The sequence below is a fragment of the Pleurodeles waltl genome, chromosome 4_2, assembly GCF_031143425.1.
Source record: "Pleurodeles waltl isolate 20211129_DDA chromosome 4_2, aPleWal1.hap1.20221129, whole genome shotgun sequence".
Lineage (NCBI taxonomy): Eukaryota > Metazoa > Chordata > Amphibia > Caudata > Salamandridae > Pleurodeles > Pleurodeles waltl.
This window is the reverse complement of record NC_090443.1, coordinates 1,046,228,155-1,046,250,282: the sequence shown is the minus strand read 5'-3', so window position 1 is coordinate 1,046,250,282 and position 22,128 is coordinate 1,046,228,155. Positions and strand designations below refer to the sequence as shown.

General features: G+C 46.1%; 1 protein-coding gene across 1 annotated transcript in view; it reads right to left on the bottom strand.

Moving 5' to 3' along the window:
- Positions 1–1,674: 1,674 nt before the first annotated feature.
- Positions 1,675–22,128, bottom strand: part of CD6 (CD6 molecule) — a 242,109-nt gene continuing 221,655 nt past the window's right edge. The window contains exon 11 of the mRNA XM_069233268.1: positions 1,675–1,985. Within this exon, the coding sequence (XP_069089369.1) occupies positions 1,675–1,985 (311 nt within the window). The remainder of the gene's footprint in view (positions 1,986–22,128) is intronic.

Genomic DNA, 22,128 nt, shown 5'->3' with positions numbered 1-22,128 from the left:
GGCGGCATTTGCGCTTGGAGTCTTGGAGTTCAGGGGTTAACCATGGGGCGTTCTTGATGTTGCGGGTGTCGATGTGTTTTCTGAAGGGGGCTAGTGTGTCTGCACAGGTAGTGATCCATTTCGAGAGGTTGTGTGCTCCTGTGTTGGGGTCGTTGGTGTGGGCGGGGAGGTTGTGAGCCAGTTGGGAGTTCAGGCGTTCTGTGGGGATCTTGTCCCACATGCGGTAGGGTGTGGTGTGTTGATGGTGGTGTGTGGGGGGTTTGGTGAAGGAGAAGTGGACGCAGTGATGGTCAGTCCAGAGTTCAGTGGTGTGGGTGTAGGCTATGTGTTGGCTTGAGGTGAAAATTGTGTCGAGCGTGTGTCCTGCTGAGTGGGTGGGTGCGGTGACCAGTTGTTTGAGTCCGAGGTTGGTGAGGTTGTCTATGATGGAGGTAGGGTTGTGCTCTTGTAGGTTCTTCAAGTGAAAGTTGAAATCACCGAGGAGGGTGTAGTCTGTGGAGGTGAGGGCGTGCGAGATGATGGTGTCGGCAATGGTGTCGCAGAAGGCGGGGCGTGGTCCTGGTGGTCTGTAGATTAATGTACCTCTGAGGGTGGAGTTGTTGTTAATGTGGAATAGAAAGTGCATGTGTTCTGTGTTGTTGATAGTGTCTTGGGAGCTGGTGGTGACTTTGATGGTGTCCCTGTGTAGGATGGCAATGCCACCACCGGGCCTGTTGAGGCGGTCTTTGCGTTGGAGTTTGTACCCCTTGGGGGTGGCGATGGCTATGTCGGGTTCCGAGGAGGGATTGGTCCAGGTTTCCGTGAGGAAGGCGATGTCAGGTGAGTGTTATGTGATGAGGTCCCAGAGTTCTATGGCATGTGAAGGGAGCGGGTGTTTTTCACCATAGGATGAGAGGAGGTATTTTTTATCAGTTTTTATCAGTTTCACAAAGATCTCCAGTAGAAACGTATTTTGAAGTCACAAACCCGGTGACTTTAAGGGGCATATTTACAATCCCGTGGCGCCACCTTGCTCCACACTCATGTCATTTATTTTCACACTAAGGCCGCATTAAGGAGGGCTTTCTCCCACTCCGTATTTACAAAGTGGTGCTGGGCTTGCATTGCGCCACTTTATAACCCCTTGCGCCACATTATGCCTGCACCAGGCATAATGTATGCAAGGGGGGGCGTTCCGACGCAGTGAAATTTACAACATTTCACTGTGACATTCTTTCGGACTTTTCCATCTTTCCGCCGAGCAGGCGTTAAAATGGCCCACCCATTTTAATCAATGCGCCTCCCTGCGCTTAGCTGCGGTACCGTCAACATTTCTGATGCTAGTGCAGCAAAGCGCCATAATACCGTCAAAATGTTTGAGGCTACCGTCCTAGCGACCGCTGAGGTGCCCCCTATTGTAAAAATTGTGCAACCATGGTGTCGTTAGAGGGGTCAACGGTGATGCAAGAAAAGTGGAGCAAAGGGACCGATTCGCTACTCTCTTGTAAATATGCCACTAGGATCAGAAAGTACCTTTGCACACTAGGTCCCCAATCTCTCCATGTGTTGTTACTTCCTCGGTGTTTCCTTTCGGTCCCTAGTCTTCCTGCTTGCTCATCCCCTCTCCCGAGCTCGGTAGATCATGCAGTAACACCTTGATTCACTCCGACTCTCTGACCTGCCCAGACCAGATCTTTACCTGAGAACAGTTGTGAATTTTGGGGTGAAGGGCCGCATAGGGGCGGATCCCAGTTTTGATATCACACTTATTCTCCTGAGGAAGTGACAGATATATCCCTCTCCTGGTTTCAAATCTCCTCTTCTGAGCTCTGGAGGGATGACATAGATTAAATCCTTCCCTCTGACTACTTCTTCCCAGGCTGGCTCTTTACCTGAGCATGGTTGCAGGTTCTGGGGCGCAGGAGAGTGAGGGGGTGGCTTCCAGTTCTGGTACCAGTCGTCTTCTCCTGAGGAGGTGCTGGATGAGTCATCTGCCATCTTAGTGTCTAAGTTAAAAAATGCAGAGAGTTTTGCATGAATTTAAGACATTGCCATATCATGCTCAAAACAGAAAAAATGATTAAAATCACAGGGCGCATCCCATAATGGACACTTGAGACAGATCTGTCAAGTGGTTAAATCTCAGGGCCGTCCATAATGCAACTTTGGATAAACACAGGCTCTTCTTTAATAGAGGGTTCGACCAATAATGATCATACATTAGCAATGGCAAGAACTTCCAAATATTTAGTTTCTATCGTTTGAAACAGGCATGCTAATTAGGATTATTTTTAAGTCTCGCCTACCAGACACCGCAAGCTTAAAGCCCACCGTCTGATTCTCATTCGTTGGATTTACTGTCACTCTCCTTTGCTTACTTTTCATTCATTAGCTTCCTTGGGATTTCTTTCTTTTCCTTATTTTTGACGTCCCCTGGAGCATGAACACATTACTTGCTTCCTTCCACTGCCCACTTTTCAACCATTACGTTTTTCTTTTGGGTTAAGCACTTCATGAGAGTGCATGTGTTTTCCAGCTGTCTCCCTCACGTACTGCTATGCCCTGGCTTCCCTCTATAGCCATGATGCCTAGCATCAGAAGCTGAACAGCATGGGTAAACTCATTAGTGAGAGACTGACAATGCTTCTTCTAGTGTGGGGACTCGACTTAAGGTACTTCTAATCCCTATTTGCTCCAATGAATTTAGTTCAAAAGCATGGTATGCCATTACAAAAGTTATAATATTTAATATAATAGTATGATTAACCCTGTTTTTATAGTGTTGATGGTGTTCAACAGTAGTTATTGCCATAATAAAACAGAATGACTAGTTTAAAGCTTTTATATTACTTTTGGTGAATAAGTAATGGAGCATGTAAGAAACTAGGTTATTGGTTGAGGGGGCGAAAACCCTTTTCAAGCTACAACCACAATATTGTCAGGGTGAACCACAAAAGTCTCTAAATTCACTTGTGTTGACACAAAAGCAGTAAGGCTTAACTTAGAGCACTGTGTTAAATATTTATGCAAAACACAAACAGTATAAAGTGAAAACACAACAAAAGAAAAACCCAAACCAATTTAGAAAAATAGTGTAAAATGTAATAAATAAAATGATGCCAAAATGAATTAATCCAATTAGTAGTCATGAGGACTTAAAGTTTTTAGTGAAGTCTAGTGCCCAAAAGATCAAAGTGGCAACCGCGAGTATCTGGTGGCACAAGACTGGGTAGACCGCGATCTGGCGTGGGTCGGATACAGGAGGTGGACTGGGCCTGACCTTGGCTAACCTTCAGATGTAGAAGAAATGTTGTTAAAAAGTACAGGAGAAGGAAGAGTTCAGCAGGGCAAGGCAGCAGACTGTAGCCGAGAAGGAGTTGTTGTCACTGGGAGCTCTGGACAAGGTCTTGGTGGGGACGTCGATGATGGCGAAAAAAAGCTCAGAGCGTGAGAACTTGGATTTTCAGGCCAGGGAGGTCGTCTAAGGGGAGCCTGTTACCGTCATGCTGGTGAAGATTTTTACCTTCGGATTGAGATAACTTTTTGGAAGTTGACAACCTCCAGTGGGGCGTATCGCAAGCCGTAGCCAAAGAAAGTTACATGAGGCCAGATACCATCGCTTGGAGGTCCCACTGAACAGGATTTTCTGCCACAGAAAAGAACGAGCTGGAGCTACCACTAAGTCAGGCTGACCGGTGATGCACCTTGAGTGGATCAGCTGGCAGGTAGGTCCTGGCCTTCTTTCGGTTCTTCTGGCACTTTTTGGAGAAATATTTTCCTAGTCCCATCTTTTAGGGTCAGTCAGGAGCAGCACTTTTAACACCTCTTCCCAGAGTCAAGGACTGGAGTGACACCACTTGAGGCTCGAGACAAACTCCAGCTGAGACCATGTGCAGGGTTCAAGATTTCTGTAGCTTGTTATGTCCCTGTAGCTCACACAGGAGGCCAGCCAACTAGCCCTCGGAGTCACTCTGGTAGTCCTGGGTCCAACCAACAAGGCAGGTCTCAAACAGCCTCTGGGTCCAAGGGCAGTCCTCGGTGGTCCAAAGGCAGTCTCTTTAAGGTCCTCTATGGACTATTTATGGCCTCCCCTAGGGGTAACATATGTATTAAAAATGAAGGTTTAAGCCTGGAAAAACATTTAATTTGCCAGGTCGAAGTAGCAGTTTGAGGCTCAGCACACGCTCAACATCCTGTGATTCTGGGGAACCTCTTAATCTCCTGTGCCAAAACAAAAAATGAATGTGTGCTTGTGTCATGTAATCTTGTGCTAATGTAAAGTGCTCTAATACCTTAATACCTTTGGTTCGAGTTTGCGCTATATAAAACTGCAAAAAAAATGTAGTACCACTTTACTAGGGACTTACAAGTAACTGAAATGTACCTTGTTTTAAGGAGAGAGCACAAACACTTTAGCACTGTTTACCAGAGGTAAAGTCCTAATGCCAACAAAAATGAATTCAGAAAACAGGACAGGTGAAGGCAAAATGTTTGGGGCGACCCTGCAGAGAGGGCCAAATACAACAGAGCAGTTTGTTTTGCATAACTCCAAGTAAACCAGTACTGTTTTCATGTTTGGTGAATAGGTGTAACACATCGAGCTATGGGGTTATTTCTGAATGTATGTTTATTGCAGTGTTTTCATGGAAATATCACTGAAGTTTAGGTTCAAGATTACAATCTTAGGTTTCTAATTCTATCGCTGATTTTATCACGGATGTTTCGTCACTTAATCTTATTTAAAAGGTAGCCTTCATCAGGAATTATTCATTTTTAATGCATATTAATTGAAACAGACATTACTGTTTCTATTAATTTCCACCTCTCACATCTCTAGTGTCGTAAACAGATTACATGATCTAAGCATAGTTCCTTTCTAGCTTCAGCTTTGGTGATTTTGGTTACAGTTCTCCTGGTGAATAATTTCACGTTCAGTACTTCATCAGGAGAGGTTCTCCACCTTTACTGGATGTCCTTCTGCTTCGTGAATAGGAATCACTTTTTGCAAATGCTTTTTTCTATGTTTGTGTCTAGAAAATGTGTATAGTGTGCATACACTTGCAGGTATGGGCAAGTGATTGTCGCTGAGTTGTTTGTGTTATTGACTGAAGAAAACATTAATAAAACAACATTGTTAAAGAAATATCGCAAAATAATGAGAGGGACTGGACCTGCACCTTGAACCCAAGCTCACCAGAGTGTCACCAAGGGCTAGTTGGCTGGCCTACTGATCAGAGCCTAAGGGACAGAAAAAGCTTCAACCAACTTGAACCTAGCATCTGAACTCCATCTGCTGTGAGTCCTACCAGCTTGACGCTTCCCTGACACTGAACCTCGCATTGCAGGCCCCTTGTCAACATCATCCTTGATGAAGATGCAAAACTTGACCACTAAATATCTCTCTCTTCAGTTCATCTTTTACTCCCAACTTTGTTCCTCAAATTCTTTCACTATCATCTGTAAATTCTACTTTCACTACTTTTTCTGCCTCATTAAACTTCTTGCTTCTGCATCCCGGGTTTCCAAATTACTTCCACCTTTACTCTACTCTCTCCTTTTCAATCTTCAATCACACTTGTATCCTCCCCTGATACCTCTCCCCAAGCATCTTCTTGCTTGTTGTTCCCCTCTTAATTTTACCATTCCAAATTTCCCTTCCGCTCACTCAACGTCTGGCTGTTTCCCTCATTTTTTCATCCTTTTGAATTTAGGATTAGACACTTGTGTCACACCTCCTTACCATTCCGTAACTTAACCCATCCTGTTCCGTCCATCCCTGTCCCTTCTTGCTTCTTTATGAAAGTCAAAACTGTGACTAGATAAAATATAGATCTCTCCAGCAGGAACATTATCTACCAGAGTAACCTTCTCTTCATTATCCCCTGAAAGTCTTTGGACACCCAAAGATCTCTGCTACCTGCTTTTGTCTCCCCTGTCATGCCTGACCTGTCCGTGCAAACACCCTCTGCAGCCTATGGTTCCAGTAGGTCTCTAGCACTCGGACCCTGCAGATGCAAACTGGAGAAGACACAGGAAAAAAGTTAAACTAACTTTTCAGTAAGCATAGCGCACACTCCTGTGCAAGGTCCTATTTGGCCCACCACACCTCCAAGAAGCCCTCCTCTTTAAATGAGGGGCACTCTTGGGGGCATATTTACAAGAATGTGGCACATTGGTACAGATGCACCACTTTTTTCTGCATGCCCCTACCGCCACCTAACGACACCATGGTTGTGCCGTATTTACAATATGGCGCACCATGGCAGTCGTTAGGCCAATAGTGTCAAAAATGTTGATGTTATTTTGGCGCTTTGCAGGATTAGCTCCAAAAATGATGGCTCTAATCCTCAAAATTAAAGGGAGGCCCATTGTTTTCAAAGGGAGCATCATTTTAACACCTGCCTTAGGCAGGTGTTGTAAATGACGCTGAAAATGGCGCAGTGAAAGCTTGTAAATTTCACTGTGTCATTTTTTTGGCCCCCCCTAGTGCCGGAACGCTCCCCCTTGCATACATTTTGCCTGGTGCAGGCATAATGTGGCGCAAGGGGTTACAAAGTGGTGCAATGCATGCATTGTACTTTGTACATATGGCACAATGAAAAGGCCACCTTAACGCCACATTAGCGTAAAACAATGACGCTAATGTGATGCTTGGTGGTGCAACAGGCTTGTAAATATGCCCCTTAGTGTATTCTTTTAGGTTGAAGCCTACCAGACAGCACAGGTGTCTGGTTGCGAAAAGAGTTCCTAGGGATATTTCGAAAGCTTCAATGGGAATGCATTCAGCCCACTGCCTACTACTGGTTTTGTGCTTTGTAACTCACATTTGCTCACTTTCTGTTTGCTGGCTTTATATGTTTTACACTGTCCAGCATGTCATTGTCCCTCTCGTGGAACATAGCCTGTTTACCATCTTGCTGACTCCCTCCTTGTAGTCTTCCACGAGTACTAACTTTCTGTAAACAGGCCTTTGAATTTTGCTCCTACCTTGCCTCATTTGATGTGCATTCAAAGAAAGAGGTCAAATGTCAGGCTCTGTCTTCCTAGGGAGCTTTGTGTTTCCTTTTCTTTCTCTGACTTCAAAGTGAGACGATTTATGTGACAATTTTGCTGGATACTGGGGGTTGGAAAGGAAATTTGTTTCTAGCACAAAACAAAATGAAAGTGTCTGTAAATGAACTGTGCAAATATTTCAGAATATTTCAAAATTATGAAAGCACAAATGGAGGGCATTTTTATGTAATTTCGAAATGTAGTAGAAACAAATATTTGAATAAGATCAAAACAAACCAATACAGTAGATAATGCCATTTCCACACGTTGTTTATGCGCTCTATACTTTTATCAATAAAACTGTATGTGCAGATGTAATGCTCATTCCAATTGAAAACGCGTTGTCTGGAATGGCAGTGCGATACCTCATCATGCATACTCCACTTTACGCCACTCCACTCTACACCACTCCAATCAACGATATTCTATTCCAATCTACACCACTCAACTCTAAGCCATTAACCACACTGCGAACACTCCACTCTATGACACTCCACTCTACGACTCTTCACTCTATGACACTCCATGCCACTCCATTCCATCCCACTCCACTCCATGCCACTCCACTCTACGTCACTTCACTCTATGGCACTCCACGACACTCCAAGATACTCCAGTTCATAACACTCCACTCTCTACAACTCTACTCCACTCTATGCCACTACACTCTAGGCCACTTTAATCCACTCTACAACACTTCATTCTATGACACTCCACAACACTCCACTCTATGACACTTCACTGTACGACACTCCACTCTATGCCACGCCATTCTATGACATTCTATGCCACTCTGCGCCACTTGAGTCTACAACACTCAATGCCACTTTACTCCACTCTATGATACTCTATTCCAGTCCATGGTACACCACTCAACTCTACTCCACTCCACTCTACCGCACTCCACTCTACGCCACTCCACTTTAATCCTCTCTACAATACATTACTCTACTATATACCCCTTAACTCTATCACACTCTACTCTACTCCACTCTATTCCACTCCACAACACTCTACTCCACTCTACGACACTCCAATTTACAACAATCTGCTCCACTCTATGCCACTCTGCCCCACTCCATGCCCCTCCACTCTAAACCCCCACTCTATGACACCCCACTGTACAACACTGTACTCCATTCTGTGACACTCTACCCCACTCTACAACACTCTACTCCACTCTATGCAACTCTATGACACTCTACTCCACTCTGCTCCACTCCACTCTACGCCACTCCTCTCGATGACATTCTATTACACTCTACACCACTCAACTCTAAGCCACTAACGACACTGCATGACACTACACTCTATGACACTCCATGCCACTCCATTCCATCCCACTCCATGCCACTCCACTCTACGACACTCCACAACACTCCAAGATACTCCAGTCCATGACACTCCACTCTACACCACTCTACTCCATTCTATGCCACTTCACTCTAGGGCACTCTACTCCATTCTATGACATTTTACTCCATGACACTACACTCTATGACACTTCACTCTATGACACTCTACTCTATACCATTCCACTCTATGACATTCTATGTCACTCTGTGCCACTCCACTCTGTGGCACTCCATGACACTTTACTCCACTCTGCGTCACTCAACTCGATGACATTTTACTCTAATCTATGCTACGCCACTCCACTCTATTCCATTCTGCTCCACAGCATTCCACTCCACGCCACTCCACTTTACTCCTCTCTACAATACTTTACTCTGTGCCCCCACGCTCTGCCCCTTCACTCTATCACACTCTACCCTACCTCACTCAACTCCACTCCATGACACTCTTCTCCACTCTACAACACTCCACTTTACAACAATCTGCTCCACTCTATGTTACTCTACTCTACAACACTTTATGCCATTTCACTCTCGGCCACGCTACCCCACTCTACGCCACTCCACTCTACTCCACTCCATACACCTACAATCTACAACACTTTACTCCACTCTATGCCACTCCAAGCTACTCCACTTACTGACACTTTACTCCACTTTATACCACTCCACTCTACGTTACTTTACTACACTCTGTGCCTCTCCACTCTATGCCTCTCCACTCTATGAAACACCAATGTATGACACTCTACTCCACTCAACAACACTCTACTACGCTCTATGCAACTCTATGACACTCTACTCCACCCTGCTCCACTCTAATCTGTGGCACTCTACTCCACTCTACATAATTTTCTCTAATTCCCTCTACTCCATGCCACTTTACTCCACTCTATGACCCTCCACTCTTCAACACTCCAGTCTGCGACACTCAACTCCACAACACTCTACTCCACTCTATGGCACTCCACTGTATGACACTCTACTCCACTATTCCAATCCACACCACTCCACTGTACGCCAATGTAAGCCACTCTGCTCTGTGCCAATCTATTCCACTCCACTATACAACATTCTACTCCACTCTACGTCCCTCCACTCTATGCCACTCTACTCTACGACAATCTATGCTACTCCACTCTATGCCACTTTACTCTACTGTATGCCACTCCATGCCACGCCACTCCACTCTATGCTATGACACTTCACTCAACCCACTCTATGCCACTCCATTCCACGCCACTCCACTCCACGCCACTCCACTCTACGACACTCTACTCCACTCTATGCCATTCTACGACACTCTACTCCTCTTTATGCCACTCTGCTATATACCACACTACTCTGCTCTATTGTACGCCACTCTAAAGCACTCCACTCTACAACACTCTACACTACTCTTTGGCCCTTCACTCTTTGGCTCTCCAATCTACATCCTTCCACTCTACTCCACTCTACTCCAATCCACGACAATCTATTCCACTCTTTGCCACTCCACGAAACTCCACAACACTCTAATCCTCTTACTCCACAACACTCCACTCTACTCCACAACACTTCATGACACTTCCACTCTACTCCACTCCACGACCCTCCGCTCTACTCAGCGGTACTCTACGACACTGCAGGACACTCCACAACACTCAATAAAACTCCACTGCATAAAACTCTATGACACTCTACTCCACTCTTTCCAACACCACTTTATGACCCTTCACTCTACAACACTTCACTCTAAGACGCTCCACTCTAAGACGCTCCACTCCAAGCCACTGTTCTCTACACCACGCCACTAATGTTTAGCCATGCAGAACAGTAGCCCCACTGGTGTACAACGTGGCTAAAACACATTGAAAGCCAATAACTCTTGACATCTCCCTCCAAGAAACTCCCAAAATAACGTGGCATAACATCACCTGGCCCCAGTTTGCCTCTGATCTCTGTTTCACCCCGCTCACACCCACTCTCCCCCCACATTCACAACACTTACTGACTTTATTGCCTGAATTACATCTACTCTTGATCATCAGGCAGCAGTAAAGCCCCTGCTTCCTCCACAGAGCCCCCACACCTCCCCTTGGTACAACAATGCTATGTTATGTGTATTTGTATAGTGCACAACTCACTGGAAGGTGATCCTGGTGCTGAAGATGGAGCTGTATGTGCCGAGCCAGGTCCAGGGCTATGTGAAGACCCAGCTCTTCAGTGTCTTGCAGAATTCAAGAACTGAGAAGGTGGCCCTGTTGTGCGGGGTCACGTCATTCCAGACTTTAGGAGCGAGGTACGAGAAGGCTGAGCTGACGGATCTGGTTCTGCATATGCAGGGGGTGTGCGAGTAGGAGTCCGGCTGAGCGTAGGTATCTGGTAGGTTTGTGCAAGTCTATGTGGTTGTTGAGGTATGTGGGACCAATGTTGTGTAAGGCTTTGCATGTGTATCAGAAGTTTGAAAAGTGCTTGTTTGTGGCCTGAGAAGCAGTAAAGCTCTTTGAGGCGTGGTGTTGTGCGTGTGTGATAGGAGATTGAAGGTGAGCCTGGCTGCTGAGTTTTGGATGGTCTGGTCTTCTGTTGAGTGTTGGTTCTGGCATTTAGTGCGCTGCCGCAGTCCAGCTCGCTGGTGATGAGGGTTGGGTGGCGGTTCTGCAAGTGTTTGAAACAGCACTTTAAGTCCCAGTGTGAGGTTTTCTTACTTACCAATGAGCAAATCACTGAAATCACCAGCAACAAAGCAACGTGCAAGGGGTGACTGAGAGAAGATGTAGCTGTCACGTGTGCTGCTAAGAAAGGCAACATACACATCAGCGAAGCAGACCCTGGCATCACAGACAGCTTCCATGCTGATGGAATGACATGCGTGGTGTGTGGCGAGGTTGCTAAACTGTTACAAAGGTGCTGTCAATGGCACCTACCACAGACGGGAAATTGTCAAAGTTCTAAAATTCCCTTACCACCCTTTGCCTTTCCACCAGTGGCTGTGGCATGTGGATAAACTGGTGCAATCAGCATCTCAGATTCTGATGTAAGAACTGAGACTGGCTTGCCTGGGAGACACCACTGTTGTTGGAGATCACACTATGGCAAGTTCCACTTGTCAAGGATTGGAATGCAGCCAATATTTCAACATGGGCAGCGATGGCCTGGGAATGGGTGGTAGGTGAATCAAGCTCTTGCTTCCAGTCTGCAACCATGTCAAGGACCACTTAGGGGAGAGTCAGTATCTGGCAATAACTGCTTCCCTGGACATCCCAAAGATGTTCATGCTTTGCCTATAAACCCTCTCTCGTATTCTCGAAATGAGGGGAAAGCAACAAGCACGTCGACTGACATAGTGGTGGCAGAATAAATTGTTTAATGTGTGTCTTCATTTCTTATGTGGTTCGCCTCCCTGTGAAATGTTTTTTATCTGTAGGTGAGTGGTGGAGTTCAAAACAATCACTTGTTATGTTACCAGGTGTTCAACAGATTTTGCTTTTCAGAAAAAAGCAGGACCTTAAAAAAATAAGCTTTGATATTCAATTAAACAAGATTTTCTTCTAAAGATTGAATATAAATGATGTACCATTCCATTGGATTACCTACATTTTACACAAATAAGGATCTTCAAAAATCCAAACAAATGTTCCTTTACTTTCCACTATAGTTATGTGGTGGCTCCGGTATTTTTTATGGGAGTGTGTTATAGTACCACTGGCAGGTCATGTGTGGTGCTGGACACACGCCACGATGATCGGGAGCACATATACGACTGTCTGTGCCATTTTTGGCTGTGGTAACTTTAGAAGTGCAGTTTGTTATTAGTAAATGGAAGGGGCATATTTACGGGACAGCGGCGCAGTGCAGCGCGCGAGTCACGCTGCTGCTCTGCACTGGGCCATGGAAAGGGCAGGAATGGGCCATATTTAAGGCAGACGGTGCATTCCTGCCCTTTCCCCTGCACTGGTTCCCTTTTGGCAGCCTAGCGCCAATGCAGGCACTCTTGCACCACAGTGCAAGGGTGCCTGTGTTGTATGTGGGATTGTTTTTGTGCAGGAAATGACACCTTCCTGCACAAAACCAATCCTGGGAGGCATTTTCCTCTTTCCATGAGTGCTGCAGAATGCAACACACATAGAAAGAGGAAGTAATGGGGAGAAATGAAGGTATTTCTCCTTGCTATGCATCTCCTGGGGGGGGGGGGTTTGTTTTGGCACATTCCCAGGCTTACATGTTCTTGTAAATCTGAGAAAGTGTAAAAAACCATGGAAGTCACGTTGGAACACCCACCAATGCAAATGGAATGCCTTTCCAGGGCAGAGTAAGGCAACGCAGTGATTTGTGCTGTGTTGCCTTACTCCAGATTTTTGGAGCCACTCAAAGACATGCAAAGTGGCTTTGTGTGGCTTCAAAAATCTGGGTTTGTGTCATGCATGTACCACGTTGCGTGGTGCAAACATGATGCAACCATCTCATAAATATGCCCCATACTCTTTTGTGGGTGGATACGAATATCCATGATGCCTTCCTCTGGGTAAACACACAAGCACAACAAAAAGTAACAGGATATATTCAGGATACCAGCAAAACTAGCACACGTACAGCTAGGGGTCCTGATGTTTCCTGGAGGCCCACCACACATACAACAGCTTCACTGGAATTAGATCCTAGGGCCTGTATGCATTTGGAGTTGTGCTTCTCTAAATATCAAGGGCAGTCTAATCTCTCTAGCCAGGGTGCAGATGGCAACCATCTGCCTGGGAAATGCAAACTGTGCCATATCCACTGAGAGACACAGATTGTTCCTCATCAAGGTGGACCAGAAGCCGGGCAATCCTGCTCTGTTAAAGGTGGGTCCTGTGTCCCCGGGGGGGGGGGGAGGAGGGGGGGAACTATTTGGAGAACCCTTCCTCAAAGAATTGGGGAAGTTTTTTTCCATATTCACATTACTGGATAAACCACAAGCCTTTATCAAGAATGGTGGAGAGGACCATCTTTGCGTGGCATTCCCCCAGATCTTTTGCCTACCAATACTGTCCCCATTTTTTCTGGTCCTACGACTCTGTGCACTTTACTCCTGCTAACTAGTAGTAAAGTACTTGTGTCCTTCCTTTAAACACGATAAAATTGGCATACACCTGATTGACACATTTAATTTACTTTTAAGTTCCTAGTAGGTAGTACAGTGTGTTCCTAGGGCCTGTAAATTAAATGCTACAAGTGGGCTGCCGCACTCATTGTAACACCCACTAAATTAGACTTGAAAAACATGTCTCAGGCCTACCAGTGCAGTTTTAAAGTGCTATTTCAACTTTATAAAGTATTAAATAATATACATAGGGCTCCCGGTTTTGTGGTATTTTATTTTTTTAACATTTCTGTCTGTATTTATTCATATTTACTTTTGAGGCATTCTATTGGTATTTATCCATATTTATTTTGAGTTTTGGGAATAAATAAAGTCACAATATGGTATATATCCACATTTATTTAACTGATAAACTGACATTTATTTAACTGATAAACATGCACTCATATTTTGATGCCTGTTGAAACCTCATCCTGTTTTTAAGTCCCCAGGCTGTCTGTCTCCTCAGCTGCTGGCCTGGAATTCATGAAGGACAACATGAAGTAAAACTCATAAGAAGCACAATATTCTGTATTTTTCCACTTTTACAAATGAATACAGACACAAAAAATATTGTTTTCTGTCTGTATTTATCTGTAAAAAGCAGTAAAAATGGAAAACTAGGAGCCTTACTTATACGTCACCCATAAGGTAGGCCCTTAATGCCCATTGGGCAGGGTGCATGGTATTTAAAAAGTAGGACATGCATATTAAAAGTTTTATATGTCCTGAAAGTGGAAAAGACCCTAAAGTGTTTTTCAATGTGGCAAGGCTTGCTCTTCCACACTGGTTTACTTTATTGCCCTTAATAAGTGCTAAATTTGGTTTAGGAACTGCTGGAAAAAGTCTTCTTCCTCTCATTTTAATTGTAAATTAAAACCCTCTTTAGTGGTAACTTCAAAGTTTACTAGTTTGAAAATGTTACTGTTAGAAAGTTGTCATTTTCCTGCCTAAAGCCTCCAGTAGTCTTGTCGGAGTTAATTCCCAACTGTCACCTGGCAGCATGCAGGGGGGTGTGAATGTCTCTCGGGAAAGGTAACAAAGGGGCCTGGGCTGGGAGAAGGTGTGACATCCTCCTGACAGGATGACCTCCTGGACATACCAACCAAATGCACAAGTGAAGGAAGGTAGCCTTTTTCTAGCCTTGTTACCCCTACTTTTGGCCTGTTTGTGAGTGTATGTCAGGGTGTTTTTACTGTCTTACTGGGATCCTGCTAGCCACGGCCCAGTGCTCATAGTGAAAACCCTATGTTGTCAGTGTGTTCGATATGTGTCACTGGGATCCTGCTAGCCAGGACCCCAGTGCTCATACGTTTGTGGCCTATATGTGTTCCCTGTGTGGTGCCTAACTGTATTACTGAGGCTCTGCTAACCAGAACCTCAGTGTTTATGCTCTCTCTGCATTTTTAAAATTGTCACTGCAGGCTAGTGACTAATTTTACCAATTCTCATCGGCACACCGGAACACCCTTATAATTCCCTTGTATATGGTACCTAGGTACCCAGGGTATTGGGGTTCCAGGAGATCCCTATGGGCTGCAGCATTTCTTTTGCCACCCATAGGGAGCTCAGACAATTCTTGCACAGGACTGCCACAGAAGCCTGAGTGAAATAACATCCACATTATTTCACAGACATTTTACACTGCACTTAAGTAACTTATAAGTCACCTATATGTCTAACCCTCACTTAGTGAAGGTTAGGTGCAAAGTTACTTAGTGTGAAGACACCCTGGCACTAGCCAAGGTGCCCCCACATTGTTCAGGGCAAATTCCCCGGACTTTGTGAGTGCAGGGACACCATTACACGCGTCAACTACATATAGGTCACTACCTATGTGCAGCTTCACAATGGTAACTCTGAACATGGCCATGTTACATGTCTAGGATCATGGAATACCATTCTGGTATTGGGGTGCCAATCCCATGCATCCCCTGGTCTCCAGCATAGAGCCCGGGTACTGTCAAACTAACTTTCCGGGGTCTCCACTGCAGCTACTGCTGCTGCCAACCCCTCAGACAGGTTTCTGCCCTCCTAGGGTCTTGGCAGCCCAGTCCCAGGAAGGCAGAACAGAGAATTTCCTCTGAGAGAGGGTGTTACACCCTCTCCCTTTGGAAATAGGTATTAAGGGCCTGAGAGGAGTAGCCTCCCCCAGCCTCTGAAAATGCTTTGAAGGGCACAGATGGTGCCCTCTTTGCATAAGCCAGTCTACACCGGTTCATGGATCTCCCCAGCCCTGCTCTGGCAAGAAAATGGACAAAGGAAAGGGGAGTGACCACTCCCCTGACCAGCACCTCCCCAGGGGAGGTGCCCAGAGCTCCTCCAGTGTGTCCCAGACCTCTGCCATCTTGAATACAGATGTGTGAGGGCACAATGGAGACCTCTGAGTGGCCAGTGCCAGCAGGTGATGTCAGAGTCCCCTCCTGATAGACTCTTACCTGGTTAGGTAGCTAATCCTCCTCTGAGGGCTATTTAGGGTCTCTCCTGTGGTTTTCTCGATAGATAACAAATGCAAGAGCTCACCAGAGTTCCTCTGCACTCCTCTCTTTGACCGCTGACTGCTCCAGGACGCCTGCAAAACCGCAACAAAGTAGCAAGAAGACTACCAGCGACATTGTAGCGCCTCATCCTGCCGGCTTTCTCGACTGTTTCCTAGTGGTGCATGCTCTGAGGGCTGTCTGCCTTAACCCTGCACTGGAAGCCAAGAAGAAATCTCCCGTGGGTCGATGGAATCTTCCCCCTGCCAACGCAGGCACCAAACTTCTGCATCACCGGTCCTCTGGGTCCCCTCTCATCCTGACGAGCATGGTCCCTGGAACACAGGAGCTGGATCCAAGTGTCCCCGACAGTCCAGTGGCCCTTCTGTCCAAATTTGGTGGAGGTAAGTCCTTGCCTCCCCACGCCAGACAGTAATCCTGTGTACTGCGTGAACTGCAGCTGCTAGGGCTTCTGTGCACTTTTGCAAGACTTCCTTCATGCACAGCCCAGGTCCCCAGCACTCCTTCCTGCATTGCCCAACTCACTGAGTTAGACTCCGACTTCGTGGGACCCTCTTTTGTTGTGCTGAGATGACCGCCGTGCTCAGATCTTCTGAACACCTGGTCAGGTGCTTCTGCGGGTGCTGCCTGCTACTGCGTGGGCTTTCTGTGTTGCTGAGTGCTCCCTCTGTCTCCTTCTCCAAGGGGTGACCTCCTGGTCCTTCCTGGGCCCTGGCAGCAGCCAAGAACTTCAACCACAACTCTTGCAGCTAGCAAGGCTTGTTTGCGGTCTTTCTGCGTGGAAACAACTCTGTATCCTCCAGCACACCGTGGGACATCTTCTGATCAAAGGAGAAGTTCCTGGCACCTTCCGTTGTTGCAGAATCTTTGGCTTCTTCCACCCGGAGGCAGCCCTTTTGCACCTTTATCCAGGGTTTAGTGGGCTCCTGCCCCCCCGGACACTTGCGTGACTCTTGGACTTGGTCCCCTTCCTTTGCAGGTCCTCAGGTCCAGGAATCCGTCTTCAGTGCTTTGCAGTCAGTTGTTGCCTTTGCAGAATCCCCTATCTCGACTTTACCGTCTTTCTGGGGTAGTAGGGTAACTTTACTCCTACTTTTCAGGGTCTTGGGGTGGGGTATCTTGGACACCCTTAGTGTTTTCTTACACTCCCAGCGACCCTCTACACACTAGACTAGGCCTGGGGTCCATTTGTGGTTCGCATTCCACTTTTGGAGTATATGGTTTGTGTTGCCCCTAGGCCTATTGTCTCCTATTGCATTCTATTGTGTTCTACAGTGTTTGCACTACTTTTCTAACTGTTTACTTATCTGATTTTGGTTTGTGAGCATATTTTGTGTATATTACTTACCTCCTAAGGGAGTATATCATCTGAGATACTGTTGGCATAGTGTCACTAAAATAAAGTATCTTTATTTTTAGTAACTCTGAGTATTGTGTTTTCTTGTGATATAGTGCTATATGATATAAGTGGTATAGTAGGAGCTTTGCATGTCTCCTAGTTCAGCCTAAGCTGCTCTGCTATAGCTAACTCTATCAGCCTAAGCTGCTAGAACACCTCTAATCTACTAATAAGGGATAACTGGACCTGGCACAAGGTGTAAGTACCACAAGGTACCCACTATAAGCCAGGCCAGCCTCCTTCATTGGTGGTGCAGCGGTGGGATAAGTACTTGTAACTGCTTTACCACTTTGTCATTGGTGCTTTTCATAAGAAAAACATTTACCACATATTTCAGAATATACACAGTTACCTAAACAGTTTAACTTTCCTTCTCTAAAACTTTCTACAAAGTTTCTGAAAAGTTTCTAAAAACTTTCAAAGGTTTTCAAAAGTTTGAAAAAGTTTTTCTCTGTTCTTTTAAAAGTTCCAAAAACATTTTTCTCTCTCTGCCCTAAACCTTTTCTATCATGTCTGCAGTAGAGCTTACTCCCACAGTTGTCCAGGCAACATATGGAAATCTAAACTTTAAAAGTTTGAGGGGTCTCTGCATAGAAAGAGGTTTAGTAATTGGAAAGAATCCTACAAAAGATCTTCTCCTTAGCCTTCTCCTAGAAAGTGACCAGAACCAGTCTGGCCCATCCCAGGATCAGGAGGTAGAGGAGGGGGTACCCAGCCAGACTCAGAGGAGTCCCCTGAGGATGCTGGGGAGGGTTCTTCCAAGGACCTGACAGCTAACAGGCCATCTAGTGATACTGGTAGTGGGAGGGGGTCACACATTAGTAGGACACCTTTCACTCCTAAAGGCCAGGTTACTAGGGTCCAGTCAGTTAGGGACAGGTCCAACTCTGCCAATTCCCACATTTCTTCTGTGTCTCAAAATTCCCAAGCCTCCCACCCTGAGGATAACTTAATGGAAAGGGAACTCAGAAAGTTGAGATTGTAAGAGGCCAGGCTGAAGCTTAAACAGCAGCAGCTGGCCTTAGACAGGGAATCTCTGGATGTGGAAAGGGGAAGGCAGAGGTTGGGGTTAGTTCCCCATGATGGCAGCAGCAGTGTCTTTGATAGCAATCCTGTTAGAGAGCAAGGTTCCAGAAACCTGCATAAGATAGTCCCCCCTTACAAGGAGGGGGATGACATTAACAAGTGGTTTGCTGCACTTGAGAGGGCCTGTATGGTACAGTTGGTCTCTCAAAGGCAGTGGGCTGCTATCTTGTGGTTATCTTTCACTGGTAAGGGTAGGGATAGGCTCCTTACTGGCAGAGAGAGTGATGCTAATAACTACAAAGGTTTGAAGGATGCACTCTTGGATGGATTTGGCTTAACCACTGAACAATACAGGATTAAGTTCAGAGACACCAGAGAAGAGTCCTCTCAAGACTGGACAGACTTTGTAGACTGTTCAGTGAAGGCCTTGGAGGGTTGGTTACATGGCAGTAAGGTGACTGACTATGAAAGCCTGTATAATCTAATCCTGAGAGAGCATATTTTGAACAATTGCGTGTCTGATTTGTTGCACCAGTACTTGGTAGACTCAGATCTGACCTCTCCCCAAGAATTGAGAAAGAAGGCAGACAAATGGGTCAGAACAAGAGTGAACAGAAAAGTTCATACAGGAGGTGACAAGGATGGCAAGAAGAAAGATGGTGAGAAATCTCAGGATAAGCATGGGGATAAAGGTAAAACTAAAGATCCTTCTTCAAATCCTAAACACTCTTCAGGGGGTGGGGATAAATCAACTTCTTCCTTTTCGTCACAACCCACACACATTAAAAAGCCTTGGTGCTATGTGTGTAAAAATAAAGGCCATAGGCCAGGGGATAAATCCTGCCCAGGTAAACCCCCTGAGCCTACCACCACTAATGTATCAAACTCTAGTGCCCCTACCTGTTGTGGTAATAGTGGTGGGACTGCTTGCAACAGTCAAAATAAGGGTGTAGTTGGATTCACTTATGGGTCCATCATAGAAACTGGGGTAGTCAGTCCCAAGACAGTTTCTGTCACACCTGGTGGCATTGGCCTTGCCACACTGGCTGCTTGTCCCCTTACAATGGATAAGTACAGGCAGACAGTTTCAATAAATGGTGTTGAGGCTCAGGCCTACAGGGACACAGGTGCCAGTATCACTTTGGTGACTGAAAACCTAGTGACTCCTGAACAACGCATCATTGGACAACAGTACAAGATTATTGATGTCCATTACTCCACTAAGTTCCTTCCCTTAGCTATAATGCAATTTAGTTGGGGTGGAGTTACTGGCCCTAAGCAGGTGGTGGTATCACCTAGCTTACCTGTAGACTGTCTCTTAGGTAATGACCTAGAGGCCTCAGGTTGGGCTGAGGTAGAGTTTAATACCCATGCAGCCATGCTGGGTATCCCTGAGGAATTGCTTCCTTTCATTTCAGTTAAAATGAAAAAGCAAAGGAGAGACAAAGGCCTGAAAACTCAGGATCCTTCTCCAACAACAGGTAAAAAGGGCATCGCAGTATCCCCTACCCACCCTGCCATTCAGGATACCATTCCTGTGGTAGGAGAAACCTCTCCTGGGGTGGCACCTGTACCAAGGGAATCATCAGCTGGCACAGCTGTACTCCCTGAGGTAGAAGTACCTCTCTGTGGGATAACTAATATTGGTGAGAAAAAGTGCACCATTTTAGCTAACATGGAGCATCTCTCCAACCCTCCCAGAGAAACTTTAGTGCAGAAACCCTGCACTGCCTCACAACACTTAGGACAGCATCCCTGCCCTAGTGTGGAGCTCATAGGACAGCATCCCTGCCCTGCTCCAAATCAAGAGAAACAGCATCCCTGTTCTCTCTTACAGCCCTATGTACAAAGTTTTTGCCCAGCTATGGCTTTACTGAGACAGCATCCCTGTCTGGCATTCTCATCATTTGATATAGATCCAGTGGACAATTCCCACTGCTCTAAACTAAAACATACTAATAGGAACTCTGAGAATATAACTTCACATTGTTGGCTAGCTAAAAAACTTCAAACAGGGTGGTTCACATCCCCACAGGGAAGTAACCATATAGTGGATGATAAAGGGAGTAACCAATCTATTGCAGAGCTACTCTCCACTTATCACCACTTAGACAATAAAGACTCAACTGGCCAAGGTTAGCCTTATTGTCCTTCGTTTGGGGGGGGGGATGGGGTAGGAAGGTAGCCTCTTTCTAGCCTTGTTAGCCCCACTTTTGGCCTGTTTGTGAGTATATCTCAGGGTGTTTTTACTGTCTCACTGGGACCCTGCTAGCCGGGACCCCAGTGCTCATAGTAGGAAACCCTATTTGTCAGTGTGTTTGATATGTGTCACTGGGATCCTGCTAGCCAGGGCCTGTAGGAGGCTGGCCTGGCTTATATTGGGTACCAAGGGTACTTACACTCTGTGCCAGGTCCAGATATCCCTTATTAGTGTAGAAGAGGTGTTCCTAGCAGCTTAGGCTGATAGAAGGTAGCTATGGCAAAGCAGCTAAGGCTGAACTAGGAGACATGTAAAGCTCCTACTATACCACTGGTGTCATATGCACAATATCATAAGAAAACACAATACACAGAAGTACTAAAAATAAAGGTACTTTATTTTTATGACAATATGCCAAAAGTATCTCAGTGAGTACCCTCAGTATGAGGATAAGTTATATACACAAGATATATGCACACAAACCAAAATTATGCAGATAATAGCAAAAGGAAGTAATGCAAGCAATGTAAAGTTACAGTAGATTGCAATAGGAGCACATAAGTATAGGGGCAACACAAACCATATACTCCAAAAGTGGAATGCGAACCACGAATGGACCCCAAACCTATGTGAGCTTGTAGAGGGTCGCTGGGACTGTAAGAAAACAGTGAGGGTTAGAAAAATAGCCCACCCCAAGACCCTGAAAGGTAGGTGTAAAGTGCACCTACTACCCCCAGAGAGCACAGAAGTCGTGATAGGGGATTTCTGCAGGAAGGAAAAACACCAGTAATGCAACAACAGTGGATTTCCGGACCTGAGTACCTGTAAGAGAAGGGGACCAAGTCCAATAGTCGCAACAGTGTTGAGAGTGGGCAGGAGCCCAGGAAATGCCAGCTGAGGGTGCAAGGAAGCTGCCACCTGTTGGAAGAAGCTTGGAGTTCTGCAAGAAAGAAGAGGACTAGGAACTTCCCCTTTGGAGGATGGATGTCCCACGTCGCGATGAAGCTTGCAAATGTGTTTCCACGCAGAAAGATCGCAAACAAGCCTTGCTAGCTGCAAGGGTTGCAGTAGAGGTTTTTGGGTGCTGCTGTGGCCCAGGAGGGACCAGGATGTCGCCACTTGGAGGAGGAGACAGAGGGGGCGCCCAGCAACTCAGGGAGCCCTCACAGAAGCAGGCAGCACCCGCAGAAGTACCTGAACAGGCACTTGGAAGGAAAGTGAACTGGAGTCCACCCGAAGTCACAAAAGGGAGTCCCACGACGCCAGAGGACAACTCAGAAGGTTGTGCACTGCAGGAAGGAGTGTCAGGGACCCAGGCTTGGTTGTGCATGAAGGAAATCCTGGAAGAGTGCACAGGAGCCGGAGCAGCTGCAAATCACGTGGTACCCAGCAATGCAGTCTAGCGTGGGGAGGCAAGGACTTACCTCCACCAAACTTGGACTGAAGAGTCACTGGACTGTGGGAGTCACTTGGACAGAGTTGCTGAGTTCCAGGGACCACGCTCGTTGTGCTGAGAGGGG